Source organism: Oncorhynchus mykiss, chromosome 12 (genome assembly GCF_057628025.1).
Source record: "Oncorhynchus mykiss isolate SJ-2025 chromosome 12, ASM5762802v1, whole genome shotgun sequence".
NCBI classification, from domain to species: domain Eukaryota; kingdom Metazoa; phylum Chordata; class Actinopteri; order Salmoniformes; family Salmonidae; genus Oncorhynchus; species Oncorhynchus mykiss.
The window spans coordinates 58,183,825-58,199,584 of record NC_143033.1 but is presented as its reverse complement, the minus strand read 5'-3'; the positions used below and the strand labels follow the sequence as shown (position 1 = coordinate 58,199,584).

The following is a 15,760-nucleotide window of genomic DNA, read 5'->3' as shown; positions in this document are numbered from 1 at the left end:
TCCAGTCATCTGTGTCCGCACGGCAAGCAGTACCGGAGCAAGTCTGACACCAACAGGCTCCTTAACAGCTTCTATCCCCAAGCCAAAATATTGGCTACATGGATTGTCTTCATTGACCCTTCTATTTTATAAAAATATGCACACACACACTCACTCTATGCACACTCTACACACACACACACACACACAGACACACACACACACACACACAGTTAATTTGCTCACACACACATAACATGCACACACATTCATACTGACTCTACACAAATGCACATACACTCACATACAATCATCATATACGCTGCTGCTTCTCTGTTTATCGTATATCAACTTACGCATACAGTACATACAGTATCTAATCGTACCACTCCAGTCGAATCCCTGCACATTGTTAATACGGTATTGGCATTGACCCTGCAACTGACCCTCTATATAGCTGACTTACTTTCTCATGTTCTTATTTCTATTTCTCGATTTTGTTCTACATACGTTTTTTATTTGTTTTGTATAGTACTACTGAGATTGATTACTGCATTGCTGGGAAAGAACAAGCAAGAAAGGCATTTCACTGTACTTGTGTACGTGACAATACAAACTTGAATTGACACAGAGTCCTAGCTATAGTGTTGAGGTTCAAGCTTTTAGGCAATAGGTGCCGAGGCAAGGGTCTGTCTGTATGTAGGACCGGACTCACTCTTTGCCACCACCCACCAGTCACTCTCTGAGAGCTAAGCTGCTATAGGGAGGAACGGGCCTTGCTTGGATTACCAGGCGACCCACCCAGCAGCCATTTGGTGCTATTACCAGAGCCAAGAGCATCACTCATCCAAACAGCTGCTCACTGTGGCCAGGTTGTGGCCAGGCTGGTTGACTGACATGGTCAAGCTGCATGGACAGCTCTCTGAACACAGGCTATTGGTGGATGTGTTCAGTAGCCTACAGGCATGCACTCTGCTGCTTAACATAGAGGCTAATAAATGACTGCAATATTATATTCTATTTGATAGCATTTACTTTGCAAAGTGACTCAAATATGGAAGGTAGCCTAGGCTCTACACGTTCCACCATAAATGCCCTATTGGAGGCTATACTAGACCTTCTGTGGTAGAATTTCTATAAGAATAACCCTCTCTATTTACAGACAGAAACACATTCATTGATCATATGCATACCATTGTTCAATTATAGTGTGTTTGATGGTTTAGAATGAAAGATGCTAGCCTAAACCACTACATTTCCCACAGCACCCTGCGCAGAGTAAATAGCGTCTGATTCTAACGGTAAAATCCTATTTGTTACCGGTATCAGGCACGGACCGTTCTCCCAATAAGGATTGTTACATCACTTCGCATAGACACGCCTTTTCAGGTGGTGACGCAATCCACGGAAAGTGGTAAGGAGGGGGAGGGGGTGTCCCGTCTGCACGCGCAGACAGCAGACAGCAGCTGCAGCAAGAGGACCTCTGGTAACGTTCACTGCATTGCTGAGAGTGACATATTACCATTTAAACTTTACCAATTCTAGAATAACATTGTATTAACGACAGCTAAAATGGTTGATCGCGAGCAACTGGTGCAGAAAGCCAGGCTGGCCGAACAGGCTGAAAGATATGATGATATGGCAGCAGCCATGAAATCGGTAAGTTCTGCTTTGGAATCATATTTCTGAGTATCATAAGGAATCATAAATAACCTCCACTTTCTAATACTTACACTTTCATTTTTTTCTGTTTTGTTTGATGTAGCTAGGCTTACATAAATAATAACTGTGGTGTATCCTATGGCAATTATCGTTCCCTGATTATTGTAGTGTTCCATATTTGGTGTATTAAACATGCCATGAAAGATCATTATTATGTCAAAACCTTCAACTGGAATAAGACAGGGGAAAGCCAATATATCATGCCAGTGACGTTTTCTGGAACTTTACTGGCAAGGCCCATGTAGGCTTTCACCATACCTTTCGACATCTGTTTTATTTTTAAATCCAGCGATTATTTGCTCACCGTTCATTATCTTTATGAAAGGTAATGTTTATTGAAACATTGAGCTATGTATGGTCAGTTATTACCTCATAGCCTAGTAGAAATGGGTTGTCAATGTGGAATACTGCTGTCAGATGATGAAAACAGCGAACGAATGCGGACTGTGTGATCTTAGGGCGGTGCCTTTTGCTAGGTTGCTTTTTAATCAGCTAGACAGCATGGCAGTAATGATAGGAGGCAATAACCGACAAAGCACCTTGCTCTGTAGATGAAACCTGTTTGTTTAATTGCTGATCTAACTGAATTAAATTGAAAGGACAGATACAATTGGCAGGGAGGGGCAGTGGAATCTTCGCATAAAATGATGAACATTTGGCTAGACACCAGAGGGAAAGCAATTGACTGGTAGCCGACTCTAGGTTTACTGTAGGCTACTGCAATGAGAGTGACAGCAGGGTTGGAGATAGGCATGTCCCATTCCCTGATTGTGATGATGTTCCCTAAACATGACAATCTCCCGCGAAGATGCATTATTAGTCACATCTATCACTGTGAGGAAATCAATTTACGCACACACACAATGTCATAAAATCTACCCACCTGTGTAGAATAGGCCTAACGCAAACGTTAGTGTCGTAGCCGATATCGATTTGGGCAATAAACAATATCCCCATAAAATATGATCCTGGGAACCTGAAACGTGGGTGGCAGCAGAAATCCTTCCAGAACGTTCTGTGGTTGTCATATTGCAGTGGATTCAATGTGCAGACTAGAACGTGTTAGAATGGTCAGGGTTCTGAATTCAATCTCAAAGACACATTATAGCATCCAATGCTTTATACTTGCGTCCTCCTCGACCCCCTTGAAAGGAAGGCATAGCAGTTTCTTGCACTAGGCGTGTCGCAGTGTGCCAAGGTGCAGTACCCGTATTGCACCATTTCAGAATCAGACTCAGCCCATTTATCTGTAGCCCACAATTCAGAAATGCAGGAATTCTGTAATTGATGATCTCGCCTACTCACTGTATATACAATAGCTGAGGAAGTATATGAAATGGAGGCTTATTCCAATGATATGATCTGGCCAGGCCAGTATTGTGTTCCTGGGATCTATCCACTGAGGTTGTCTGTCTAGCCTATCTCTCATCCTCATTCTGACCCCCAAAAACATGAATGCCAATTACTGTAGCCTACCATCTACCCAATAGCATATTCAGTCTCTACAAACTCAGAATAGGCATCAGGGCAAACTGTATTACATCAATAGAATAGAAGAAGAGAGTATAGTAGGCAATCCACTTTAAGTAGAAAATCCTAAATAAATTGTCTATATCCACCTCTGAGATAATGCTCTGTCACAGACTACTAGTCCATATAGAAGGCATGGTATAATTACCTTGAACAGTGCACTATAATGTTGAGGGGTTACTTTAGTACACTGTAATAACACAGACACAGATTTAATTACAGAAGCTGGCAGTAGTATTAGTCATGAATGATACTTTTCAGGAAAGTAGGCTGCTTCAGGGCCAGGTGGTGATAATGTCAGAGGGGAGAAAGGCTTTGGCTCCTCCCTCTAAATGATGCTGAGTCAGAGATGGAGGAAGTCCACCCCCATCCTTATCCCCGGTCCCATCCCCAGCCCGGCCTGACTCCCCTGCAGATGCAGCCCCATCCCTATCTCCAGCCCCATGCAGCCCGAGCCAGCCCCCAACACCAGCTCCAGCCCTGGCTGTGCTGCAGCAGTGGGTATCAGGGTGTGTCTGACTGATTTTTGATTTAGCTGCCACTCCACTGGGCATCAGTGGCAAGGGAATCCCCGGCCATCAGTTACATTTTCTGGGGAAATGACGAGTTGTTGGCAGTAGTGGTATGCTGGCATTCTACTTCGTTGTCACTACCCACATGCAGAGGATCCCTCCTCTAAAGTCAGTCAGTTAGTCGGCCGTTAACGTGTCAAAAGAGCATGTGATGCATGTATACTTGGATGGCATTCAATAATTACATTTTCCTTCACCATGGTGACATTTTTACAATACTGGTATTGATATTTTAGAGCAATTATTCTGGTTGTGGTACTAGAGCGAGGACCCCAGGAAGAGTAGCAAATGGGGATCCTAATAAACTAGACTAGAGCAGTAGATATGTAGAGGTACCTGCCCTGCGTGAATTTGCCAAATTCAAGCACTGAGTGTTATATGCAACGTTATAAACAGGATTTTTAACAGCTACTCAATTCAAAGCAGCAAAGCATATGTGGTTGGGCTGATGATGTAACATGTTTTTCATTCATCAGTCGGGTGAATGAACCCTCGCACTGTAACTCAGAATCTGAGTCAGAAATGGTTCACATGCTGGGCTTCTATCTGAGGTGAAGCAGTTCATTCATCCTTTGGGGGAGAGAGAATGGGGAGAAGTGCGGGGAGGAGGGTTGCATCCAGTGTCACCCTGTGATGTCAGGTTTCCTTTAGCGTCTGTCTGTCACGATCGTCGTTGTAAGCATACTCGGACCAAGGCGCAGCGTGATATGGGTTCCACATCTTTTAATCCGTGAAACGCACAAAAAACAATAAAGAGCAAATGACACGTGAAGCTATGGCGTGCTCACAGGTAACTACACATCAACAAGATCCCACAAAACACAGTGGGGAAATGGCTGCCTAAATATGATCCCCAATCAGAGACAACGATAAACAGCTGCCTCTGATTGGGAACCATATACCAGGCCAACATAGAAATACACACACTAGATTATTACCCACCCTAGTCACACACCGACCTAACCAAAATAAAGAGTAAAAAACTCTCTCATGTTAGGGCGTGACACTGTCCTACTTTACCGTCTTAGAAAATAAAGACATCAGGCTGCTGAATAGGCAGCTTTTATTTTAATTTTTTTAATTTAACATTTACTTATCTAGGCAATTCAGTTAAGAACAAATTCTTATTTACAATGATGGCCTACCCTGGGCAAACCTGTCACACTGGTATAAATTATTCGGGAGACAGGCGCAGGAATGCGTAACAAGGTTTTTTATTTTACCCAAATTACGGCGTGCCGTGTAAAGGCACGGGGACGAAGACCAAACCAACACGTAACAAAAACAGGGTTGAAACCCAAACAAAATAGCGAGGAGTACCTCGAATAAATAACACTAGCGCGTGATGATTATCACACGGGACGAGACCCGTAATGATCTGCGCAATCCACAAGGGCACAAAAGCCCAAAACACACAGCACAGGTTCTCACACACACCAACGGACATGGGAACAATATTCGACAACACCATGGTGAACAAAGTGATACAGCCTGGAATCAAACTAGGGTCTGTAGTGACGCCTCTAGCACTGAGATGCAGTGTCTTAGACCACTGGGCCACTCAGGAGCTACCTGATCCCCCAATCCCCTTCCTGTCCCCCGAACCTTTGTCAGAGCTTTTGTGATCATCTCATTTCACTGGCACCTTATGTATTATTTCATATCGATCTAAAATGAAAGGTAACATTCTCCAGATTATAAATGACAGTAGGCTATTACTCAAATGTGTCGAATCGTAAATCCCGCCTTGGTGCTGTATATCTTGAATGCTGTACCCTCCTCACTCTCTGTATTGTAGCAGGGCAGGTTATCACCCTCACTACCAACATGGACCTGGCTTTAAAAAACATACTAACTTACTCATGTTTTTTCCTTGCCTTGTATTTTTATAAGCCTGCTGCAGCAGCAATGACAGAGACAGAGAAAAACTTCTATGAAAAACTGCAGTCATGTATGGTTATATAACAACAAAGAGCTACTTGAAGCAACCCCCTTCCCTGAAACACACACACACACACACACACCCACACACCCACACACACACACACACACACACACACTCCCTCACATCCCCCTTTCCCAGCAGCACACCCTCTCTTTTCCACTCTTCCTCTCTCCCTTTCTCTCTCCCTCTCTCTGCCTTAACCAGCCATCCACGCTCGCACCACTCTCACAGCTAGTGACGTCAGGTAGCGCTAGCACACGTCGTCTCTGTGCTCTGCAGCCTGATAGAGGGAGAGGGTAGGCAGGAGAGATGTCACTTTAAGTTAGAGAGAGAGGGAAAGCAAGGGAGGAAGTGCAAGGGAATGAGGAGAAAGTGATGACAGGAAGGATGAAAGAGAGATGGGGAGAGAAACAGAGGTGGGGGGTGTAAGCGATGAAGAGATCGGGAGCTAGGGACATGTAGATTGAGCCCACTCTTGTGTTAGTCGGGTCATTCCTACAATCTGGTGCCTTTTCTGTCCCCAGGAAATATCACCTCGTATCACCTTCTATTTCGTGTCAAATGTATCATCCAAAGGGCTTTAAAGATAAAGTTATGTGTCCTTTACCATAAAAACACAAAGAAATGGATCTCAAAGGGAATTTTATGCACTTTGTTTTTAGTGGATGTAGGCATTTTCGCATTGTACCCGGGTGCTATTAACCAACTTCTATGAGAGATTATTTTATAATCCTACTTAAAATGTTCATGAATATTGTGTTTGTTATTATTGTATTTTAAGGTCCCTGATTTCCCTTTCCACCCTGTTAGTATGTTGTAATTCCCCTTTAAGAAAACAGCCAATTCCCACAATGACAATGTTCAGGAAGTGTCATAATTCTTTGAGTGTGAAATCGGTGCAAAGCTAAATAAATATACACACTCTGCTTTAAATATTTTTTCCATATTTCATGAGTTATTCTGTTTGTGTCACTCATAAATGTCCACCCTGTTAGGCTAAATTAATATTAATAAAAAATATACACTACTGTTCAAAAGTTTGGGGTCACTTATAAATTTCCTTGTTTTTGAAAGAAAAGCAATTTTTTTTGTCCATTAAAATAACATCAAATTGATCAGAAATACAGTGTAGACATCGTTAATGTTGTAAATGATTAATGTAACTGGAAACAGCATATTTTTTAATGGAATATCTATATAGGCGTACAGAGGCCCATTATCAGCAAACATCACTCCTGTGTTCCAATGGAACGCTGTGTTAGCTAATCCAAGTTTAGTATTTTAAAAGGCTGATTGATCATTAGAAAACCCTTTAGCACTTATGTTAGTACAGCTGAAAACGGTTGTCCTCATTAAAGAAGCAATACAACTGTCCTTCTTTAGACTAGTTGAGTATCTGGAGCATCAGCATTTGTGGGTTCGATTACGCCTATGTAGATATTCCATAAAAAATCAGCCATTTCCAGCTACAATAGTCATTTACAACATTAACAATGTCTACACTGTATTTCTGTTTTAATGGACAAAAAATGAGCTTTTCTTTCAAAAATAAGGACATTTCTAAGTGACCACAAACTATTGAATGGAAGTGTATATTTTTTAAAATATGTTTGATAGAGAACTCAATCTCAATCACCCACAGAGCTATGGACAATTTAGGCTATGGACAATTATTAGGATTCCACCTAACATGGTGGAAATGTTGTTAGAAAAGATATTAAATAAATTACTAATATATTTATATTTTATGTGTATATACAGTTGAAGTCGGAGGTTTACATACACTTTGGTTGGAGTCATTAAAACTAATTTTTCAACCACTCCACAAATTTAATGTTAACATACTATAGTTTTGGCAAGTCGGTTAGGACATCTACTTTGTGCATGACACAAGTAATTTTTCCAACAATTGTTTATAGACAGATTATTTCACTTATGATTCACTGAATCACAACTCCAGTGGGTCAGAAGTTTATATACACTAAATTGACTGTGCCTTTAAACAGCTTGGAAAATTCCAGAAAATTATGTCATGGCTTTAGAAGCTTCTGATAAGCTATTTGACATAATTTGAGTCAATTGGAGGTGTACCTGTGTATGTATTTCAAGGACTACCTTCAAACTCAGTGCCTCTTTGCATGACATCATGGGAAAATCAAAAGAAATCAGCCAAGACCTCAGAAAAAATTGTAGACCTCCAAACAATTTGGTTCATCCTTGGGAGCAATTTCCAAATGCCTGAAGGTACCACGTTTATCTGTACAAACAATAGTAAAGTATTGTAAAGCAAGTATAAACACCATTGAACCACGCAGCCGCATACCTCTCAGGAAGGAGACGCGTTCTGTCTCCTAGAAATGAACGTACTTTGGTGCGAAAAGTGCAAATCAATCCCAGAACAACAGCATAGGTGATGTGAAGATGCTGGAGGAAACAGGTACAAATGTATCTATATCCACAGTAAAACGAGTCCTATATTGACATAACCTGAAAGACCGCTCAGCAAGGAAGAAGCCACTGCTCCAAAACCTCCATAAAAAAGCCAGACTACAGTTTGCAACTGCACAAGACAGTATTTTTTTGAGAAATGTCCTCTGGTCCGATGAAACAAAAATAGAACTGTTTGGCCATAATGACCATTGTTATGTTTGGAGGAAAAAGGGGGAGGCTAGCAAGCCGAAGAACACCATTCCAACCATGAAGCACGAGGGTGGCAGCATCATGTTGTGGAGGTGCTTTGCTGCAGGACGGACTGGTGCACTTCACAAAATAGGTGGCATCATGAGGAAAGAAAATTATGTGGATATATTGAAGCAACATCTCAAGACATCAGTCAGGAAGTTAAAACTTGGTCGCAAATGGGCAATGACCCCAAGCATACTTCCACATTTGTGGCAAAATGGCTTAAGGACAACAAAGTCAAGGTATTGGAGTGACCATCACAAAGCCCTGACCTCAACCCTATAGAACATTTGTTGGCAGAATTGAAGAAGCTTGTGCGCGCAAGGAGGCCTACAAACCTGACTCAGTTACACCAGCTCTGTCAGGAGGAATGGGCCAAAATTCACCCAACTTATTGTGGGAAGCTTGTGGAAGGCTACCCGAAACGTTAAACCCAAGTTACACAATTTAAAGGCAATGCTACCAAATACTAATTGAGTGTATGTAAACTTCTGACCCACTGGGAATGTGATGAAAGAAATAAAAGCTGAAATATATCATTCTCTCTACAATTATTCTGACATTTCACATTCTTAAAATAAAGTGGTGATCCTAACTGACCTAAGACAGGTACTTTTTAAATGTCAGTAATTGTGAAAAACTGAGTTTAAATGTATTTGGCTAAGGTGTATGTAAACTTCCGACTTCAACTGTAGATACGAATTTGTTGTATGTCCCTAACAGGGTGGAAATATCTCATTGTGTAAACAATCCACCTATAATTTTTGACAAATATGTTTTTTTGAAAGTCAAACATATTGGTCCAAAAGGCACCAGATTTGAGGAATGACCCAGCCCTGCATCCCTGTGTGGCCTTCAAGTAGGTGGGATGGGTTGCAGAGGTGGAACAAAATGAGTGTGGTGCCACTCCGCAACCTTTCCAACTTTAACCAACCTCACTTCCCCCGCTACATGCCTTCCCTTCTATAGACATTAGACATTAGTGGGCCTGAGCCATGATTCACAGTAGACAGCCATCAGGGAGAAATAATTGATCTTTTGGTTTCCTGTTGCTTTTGTTATCGTTTAACACACACAGATGTTTGGGAGTTGACAGCAGCCAGTGTGGGGATGAGTCACGAGAGAGCCAGGGCGATTGATGAGCTTTGCTGGCAGACAGAGGGCTCTATTGTGATCCCTGCACCACAGCTTCCGTCAGTCCTTTCTGTTTCACCCCCAGGCTGCTGAAATAAAGGCAGCCATGTTTTTACAAAGCCCATGGCCTGTTTAGTGTGTGTGTGTGTGTGTGTGTCTGTGTGTGTGTGTGTGTGTGTGTGTGTGTGTGTGTGTGTGTGTGTGTGTGTGTGTGTGTGTGTGTGTGTGTGTGTTTGAAAAGTAGTGTCAAGTGCTTGTTCTGTTGGTCATGCGCATTTCTCTGTTTCCCCACCTTTTCAGTAATAGCACAACAACACCAGTCCAGAGGTCATCTATATGGCCATTGTTCAATTTATGATGCTTTATGATGCAACACATTGCATTATATGAAGGTAACTCAAGGTCAGTAGTATAATGTGTCCATTATTGTCTTGGAAGCATTGAAATTGTAGCGTGTGTCAGAGAGATGCTAGCTGTTCTACTGCTATATCAATGGAAATAACATTTTAAGAAGAAGATTTGTTGTTTTAGCAGTGGATACAGATAGGGCGAAAAGGTAATTCCTTGTGAGATACTATGAATTAGCCCATAGAGGGGATTGTCTTTGACATAGCTATTTGTGGACTGTGTGTGTGTGTATTAGCAGATCCTTCCGCTGACCCACTACCACACTATACCCCAATCCACTACCTCCACTGGCCATTCTCCTTATCCTGTCCTTGGGCTGTAGAGATAGAATATCTGGTTGTCCCAAACAAAGCAGATCTCTCAGTCAGTTCCCATGGAAACTGAAGATAGCATGATAGATAGATATTTTTTGCCTTTCAGAGTTCGGCCCCTCCCTGTTACAGTAGGTAGACACTAGCCAGTCATCTGGCCAGAGCAGAAGGCTCTGGCTGGTTGTAATTAGCCACTTACCCTAGCCCTAGCCCTAACCATAACCTTAATAATCAGAGCAGCTTACCGATCATTGCACCTGTACACAGCCCATCTGTAAATAGCCCACCCAACTACCTCATCCCCATATTGTTATTTACTTTTGCTCTTTTGCACCCCAGTATCTCTACTTGCACATCATCATCTACACATTTATCACTTCAGTGTTAATTCTAAATTGTAATTATTTTGCAGTTATGGCCTATTTGTTGCCTTTACCTCCCTAATCTTACTACATTCGCACATACTGTATATAGATTTTTTTCTATTGTGTTATTGACTGTAAGTTTGTTTATTCCATGTGTAACTCTGTGTTGTTTTTGTCGCACTGCTTTGCTTGGCCAGGTCGCAGTTGTAAATGAGAACTTGTTCTCAACTGGCCTACCTGGTTAAATAAAGGTGAAATAAAAAAATAAAAAAAAAATTGTGTGTTGTTTTGACTTTGAAGAATCACTGAAGGAAGTTGATCTATGAAGGATTGTAGTGTCATGGAAGAGTTAAGGGTGAAATCAGTGTTCTCCTATATGATAACATTTCTGTGTGTTGGAGGATACACCTGTGCGTGTCAGCGGTATCAGCAGTTGAACTTGGTGTTTTATATATTACATTTTTGCAGGAATAAAAAGTTCCTTGTATAGCCAGTCCAAGGCTCCAAGCATGTGGCAACGAAAATAACAACTCCCACTTGGACAATTTAGTAAGCTTTATGTGTAGCAGAATAAAACACTGACAGCAAAGTAATCTCTTTTTTTCTTCAATTCGAGGGCTGAAATCATCATAAGCGGCTTGGTATATTTGATTGAGCTATGACTCATAGATGACTTGCTCTGATTCTGGAAGTGTACTGTAAGCTGTAATGTACAGAATTTGTCGGAGGAGAGAGTGGAACAGGCAGAAAAAGGGACTGGGAAAGGGATATGTTCCAGACTATAGATAGATAAATAGATGAGGAGAGAGAGTGAGAGAAATTGAAAGAGAGAGAGAGAGAGAACTGAGAAAGATTAGAGAATAAATTATAGTGAACAATCTCCTCCTACTCAATCAAATGACAGCTGACATGGAAAGATAAAAGGAGTGATTTCGGCCTAGATGTCACTGGAAAGGCAGGGCCGGGAGTGTAGTTACTATCTGCCCCTTGGATGTGCTATGCTCTCAAAGCTGGAGAAAGACTTAGAGAACCTTAGAGAACAAAAGTTTTAAAAAGTACCCTGTTCTCGTTATACTTTTGAGGATTCCGATTAGAAATATAGTAGAGCAAAGTGTCACACTTTATTTGAATTGTCCGGATTATCCATCTGTAGATGCTCTACATATGGTCATACTATTAACAAACTATCTGTTGATAAGCAGCTGATGGTTAAGGTTAGGGTTAAGTTTAACCGTTGTTCTGACAGCACTGGAAAATGACACTATATACCTTCAAAGCAATGCTTTTAGCTTTGGCAGTAAACTATCGTTGAGCTCCCAAGCTGACATCATCAAACAGCTAGCCGTAGATTGTTTTTCTGGACCCCTCGGCCAACGGGCCAAGAGAGCAAAGCGGCTTAAAGCAAGCAAGCAATCAAGTGGGTTTAGCTCTGTGCTTTTCTGATTTTTGTGTATTTAAATATCACCAAAATCTCTCTAGTTCGGGAGGTTAAGAATAGAAAGATTTTTTTTTTCATAGACAACACATTCAGTAGGGCTATCATCAGACAAAGGGGGCTTGCTGCGAACTATACTGCCACAGCCACAGCCAGGGCCGCATGCTCTGCTTTGAATGGGATTGGAGAGGAATTTAGGCCCTGAAACAGAGTCTGCGTCCATATGCACTACTTTTGACCAGAGCCCTTTGGGCACTGGTGAAAAGTAGTGCACTATAAAATGGAATATGGTGCCATTTGGGACATGCAACCAGAGAGTAGCTGGCTTTATTTTCAGAGCAGAGGGTTAGGTATGTAAAGATGGCTGTGATGCGTGCGGCACCGCATGGTCTCCTCTCGTGGGGGTATAAAGGATTAAATCCTCTAGCCAGACAGACACAGGCCTGTGGAAACAAAACAAAACAAGCTTTCAGAGCAGGAGAAAGCCAATGAGAAGCCAGGGACAGGGGGATGATGTCAGCCAGCTACAGGCAGGCGTGGTCCAACCCCAGCCTGCAGCCTCTGGATGCCATGATCACTGGTGTAGAAAATCATGGGAGTTAGCCCATCTCTGACCTCGATCGTTGTGAATCATGAATGACGATATGTGAATAGCTATTTAGGTTATATCAATATAATAGGATATTTCAGCTAGCAAGTGAACACATGGCATGGCATTACTATATCCTTTCCTATCCATAACGTTGGCAGAAGTCAGAGAACATGGCATCAATGACTGATTGCATATTGGCCTAACGAAAAAAAGTTTTCAAATCTGACAATAAAAGTAATTAACAAGATTAAAATGCTTTTTTAAGGTAAACTGCAACTCTGAAACATTGCTGTCCCTCTTTCTCCCTCCTTGTCTCATAGGTGACAGAGTTGAATGAGGCCTTGTCCAATGAGGAGAGGAACCTGCTCTCTGTGGCCTATAAGAATGTGGTAGGGGCGCGGCGCTCGTCCTGGCGCGTCATCTCCAGCATCGAGCAGAAGACCTCGGCGGACGGCAACGAGAAGAAGATGGAGATGGTGCGTGCGTACCGCGAGAAGATCGAGAAGGAGCTGGAGACCGTGTGTCGGGACGTGCTCAACCTCCTGGACAACTTCCTGATCAAGAACTGCAACGAGACGCAGCACGAGAGCAAGGTGTTTTACCTGAAGATGAAGGGCGACTACTACCGCTACCTGGCCGAGGTGGCCACGGGCGAGAAGAGGGTCGGTGTGGTGGAGTCCTCTGAGAAGTCCTACAGCGAGGCCCATGAGATCAGCAAGGAGCACATGCAGCCCACCCACCCTATCCGCCTGGGTCTGGCCCTCAACTACTCCGTGTTCTACTACGAGATCCAAAATGCACCTGAGCAGGCCTGCCACTTGGCCAAGACCGCCTTCGATGACGCCATCGCTGAGCTGGACACCCTGAACGAAGACTCCTACAAAGACTCTACCCTCATCATGCAGCTGCTACGAGACAACTTGACACTCTGGACCAGCGACCAGCAGGATGACGAGGGTGGTGAGACCAACAACTAGAAGGTCCCTAAAGAGACCCCCGTGTCCTGTTTCAGCCAATACACACAACACCCCGCTCCCTCACAAATCACAACAAAATATGAAACCAGTTCTTAGAAATAAATGATTTGGCTGGTGGAACTTTGGCAGCCACTTTTGCCGTTGATGATACTACCGCAGCTGCAGTTCTTCATTTGTACACAAATTTAAAAAGTTAAGAAAAAATTGAAAGAGGAGTAGGAAGGGAGATGATTTTAGTTTTTAGTATAGTTAAAGAATAAATAGTTGAACCCCTTCCTTCTTGATTACCTCTGCGACATTTGCCAAACCACTTAAGAGGAAGAAGTTCTGTATCTCAAACAGTCAGTCAGGAAGTAGAGTCTGGCTATTTGGTTAGCAATGACACCCTCATACTGGCATAAAGACTGTTCTTATGGCACTAAATGAAATGGAGCTTCTTATTTAACTGATGTGGTGAGGGAGGAGGAGCATTCAAAATCGTAAGGGGAGATAGAAGCTTGTGCAAAAAAAAACAAAAAAAAACTTGAATGTCATCGCCTCGCAAATAGAAAGAGTTGCAAATAGGTTCCAGAGAGGGAGAAATAGGTATCGTACCTCGAGCTAACCACTTCAGACTTACCAACATGGAATCTAAAAGGTGTGCATCACCCTGTAATGGTAATTGTTGTGTGAAAGCAGGTATCCTCTGTGATTATTGAACATACATAACCAATGTTTTGTTCCCATGATGTCAGGAATGTGTTTGTACTCAGTCACAGACTATATTACTGTAACTAAAAGTAGTAAATACACAGCCAGTGCAGCCCTCTAATGCGCTGATATGCTATACATACATAAACATTTTCAAGCACCTGGTTATTATTATTATTATTATTATTACTCTCCCCTTACCTAGGTTGCCAAGGGTGCCATATTAATAGAATATGAAACTATGCTAATACAAAGAAAATCACTAAAACAACAAAAAACAATTATCTTGCAGAGGAGATCATTTGATATTGTAAGACAACAGAATATTTTGTCCTAAATTACGGTATATTCATGTTTACAACAATCTTGGATCCATGACACTGAGTTGACTGGAACCGCATACTCAGTGGACAAAATACACATTACCTGGGCTACATGGACACGCCTGGTGCCCAAAACTGATGACGTATGTCACACAGCTGTGAGTGGAGACGAATGGATTCGGTACTGACAGTCAGTTCAGTCAGCCGTCCTGATGAGCCCTTCCCAGCTAGCTAGTTTATGCTGGCTAGCTGGCAACAACTGCAGCATGGCACTAGTTATAACTTGTAAAAGAAAGTGCTTTATTATTTCCACGGACGAAATAACTTGTAGATTGGTCACCATCTGGATGTCACCGTGACATGCCAACTAGCTAACGTAACGACAAGCTGGTGTGAATGACCAGTGTACAACAGTGTTGTATCGAGGTACTTCCCAGTTCCCACTGTTGCTTCCCACTGGGCAGCAGTTGCTTCTCCAGGCAGCTGTAACACATTTTCGCTGGCGGTAGCTATTTGTTCCATCCCACTTCATTATATTTAGAGTAGGATAGCAGCCTACACGAGAAATAACTTGTAATATTGGTAGTATAGTAACCATCTGGATGTCACCGTGATACAGTCTTCTGCTCAATGGGGCACAGTGTGTCCTTCACCCCTCTTGCTGAGCCCTGCTGTCCTGCTGTAAGGAGAGGAAAGTAGCTAGATAGTTTAGCCAATATCAGGCCGGGTGACAACTAAAGCACAGTTATTGTAATAATTTGAACCGAAACAATTATTTCCATTAAAAAGAGAATGATTCTGAACACTCCCAAGTCCCAGCTTCGGCAGACAAGTTAAAGATTCTGTCTGAAGTTTCTAGCCACAAGCATAAACTAGCTAGCTGGGAAAAGCTCATTAAGACGCCTGACTGAAATGACTGGACGAATCCGTTTGTTCCCACTCAACTCTCGCTGCGTGACAGTTTTGGGCAAAAGGAATGTGCATATTGTCTCTCCCAATCTAAAAGCATATTTGAGGTTTGTGGATTTTTCTTTTTGTGTTAACTTTTTTAATTGTCAAGAAATGCACTTGCCTATTAAACTGTTTCTTCAGTGT

The 15,760-nt window shown here is 42.3% G+C and overlaps 1 protein-coding gene across 1 annotated transcript; it reads left to right on the top strand.

The window, feature by feature from the left end:
• The first annotated feature begins 1,461 nt into the window (after positions 1–1,461).
• On the top strand, positions 1,462–14,164 carry LOC100136198 (14-3-3G1 protein). The gene is given in 2 exon segments (NM_001124474.1): positions 1,462–1,638; positions 12,996–14,164. Coding segments are annotated over 2 exon segments (744 nt in total). The 5' UTR covers positions 1,462–1,551; the 3' UTR covers positions 13,653–14,164.
• The last annotated feature ends 1,596 nt before the right edge of the window (positions 14,165–15,760 follow it).